General features: G+C 56.1%; 1 protein-coding gene across 1 annotated transcript in view; it reads left to right on the top strand.

Annotated features, from left to right (window-relative positions):
- Positions 1-1,462, top strand: part of GUITHDRAFT_164060 (hypothetical protein) — a 6,374-nt gene that overhangs the window by 441 nt on the left and 4,471 nt on the right. Inside the window, exons 2-4 of the mRNA XM_005829549.1 lie at positions 107-222; positions 411-588; positions 750-815. Coding sequence (XP_005829606.1) covers positions 107-222; positions 411-588; positions 750-815 — 360 coding nt within the window. The remainder of the gene's footprint in view (positions 1-106; positions 223-410; positions 589-749; positions 816-1,462) is intronic.

Genomic DNA, 1,462 nt, shown 5'->3' with positions numbered 1-1,462 from the left:
TCCCCTCCTCCCCTCCTCCCTCCCTCCCCTCCTCCCTCCTCCCCTCTCCCCCCCTCCCTCTCCCTCCTCCCCTTTCTCCATCTTCTCATCTCTGCTCGCGTCTCAGGTCGTTCCTCTGTCCCTCCAGAAGCTCCGCGAGTTGGCCGACAGCCTTCGATCCTCCATGCCAGAGGAGAACAACGTCGGCTCCCCTTCCCCTTCGAGGGTCGGGAGGAAGGGCAGGTTGGACTATTTCCCGTTCATCCCGTACTCTGCTACGATCTCCCGTCCTCCTTGTCCTGCTCTCAACTCTCATATTCTCTTCTTCTCTCCTACCCAGGCTCTGCTGCTCTTTATCTGCAGATGCATCGACCTCTCTTCTCCCCTCTGCTCTTTTCGCTGCTCCTCCCTCACCGCTGACGAGGCGTCAGGTCGAGGCAGGACAGGAGCAGGAAACGTCAGGTGGCGATGGATCAGGGGATGCAGTCGCAGCTGGGAGCAATGGAGGTGGAGAGTCTGCAGGCCATGGTGAAGCAGACGGAGGCGAAGCTACAGGAGCTCTCGGTGGAGCATGACAGAATGATTGCGGAGGGGAAAGAACAGCAGCAGGTCTGTGCAGTGAGGAGCAAGGAAGGGATGGAGTAAGCAGAGGGGGAGGGGGCAGGAAGGGCTGAGGGAGGAGGAGAATGGAGGGAGGGAGTGCAGGGAGGGGAAGAGAGGGAGAGGGAGTACAGGGAAGGGAGGGGAGAGGAGGAGCTAACATTGGACAGGCCTTCATCCGGAGGGAGGTCCAGTACCAGTCACAGATTAAGAGGATGAAGGAGCTGCTGGAGAAGGTGAGGAGGCGCTAGAGGGAGCCAAAGGGGGAGGAGACGGGAAGCGAGGAAGACGAAGTTGAGAGGGGGAAGGGAACGGGGAAGGGGAAGGGGTTTGAAATATTCTGCAGGCGATCTCCTCGCGAGGCAACGAAAACAACGGGATGCCACGGTACATGATGTACAGATGAGATGAGATGAGATGAGATGAGATGAGATGAGATGAGATGAGATGAGATGAGATGAGATGAGATGAGTTGAGATGAAAGATCACCTCGCTCTGCTGTTTTTCTTGTGTCTTTGACCCTTCTTTCGTTGTCTTCATCGTTTTGTAATTGCGTTTCATTGCTTGCGCCACCTCATCCTTCAGTTTTCTTCTCTCTCTCTCCTTCGTCGCTTTCCCTTGCTGCGGCTGCTGCCCCTTTGCCCATATCAAAAACTCCTCTCCTTGACCTCTTCTCTTCTCTGTTCATGTCTCTGACCTATCCGCACAAGTCGTGTTCTCGATGCTCACAGCAGGTCTTGATCTGTCTGTTTGATGAGCGCTCTGCTCTCTCATTGCTTGCTATGCTTGCTGAGAGAGTGGTTCTGCTTCTCCTCCTCCTCCTCCTCCTCCTCCTCCTCCTCCTCCCTCCTCCTCCACTCCTCTCTCTCTCTCCTCTCCTCTC

Source organism: Guillardia theta, assembly GCF_000315625.1.
Source record: "Guillardia theta CCMP2712 unplaced genomic scaffold GUITHscaffold_51, whole genome shotgun sequence".
In the NCBI taxonomy this organism is placed as follows: Eukaryota; class Cryptophyceae; order Pyrenomonadales; family Geminigeraceae; genus Guillardia; species Guillardia theta.
This window is presented reverse-complemented; position numbering and strand designations above follow the sequence as displayed.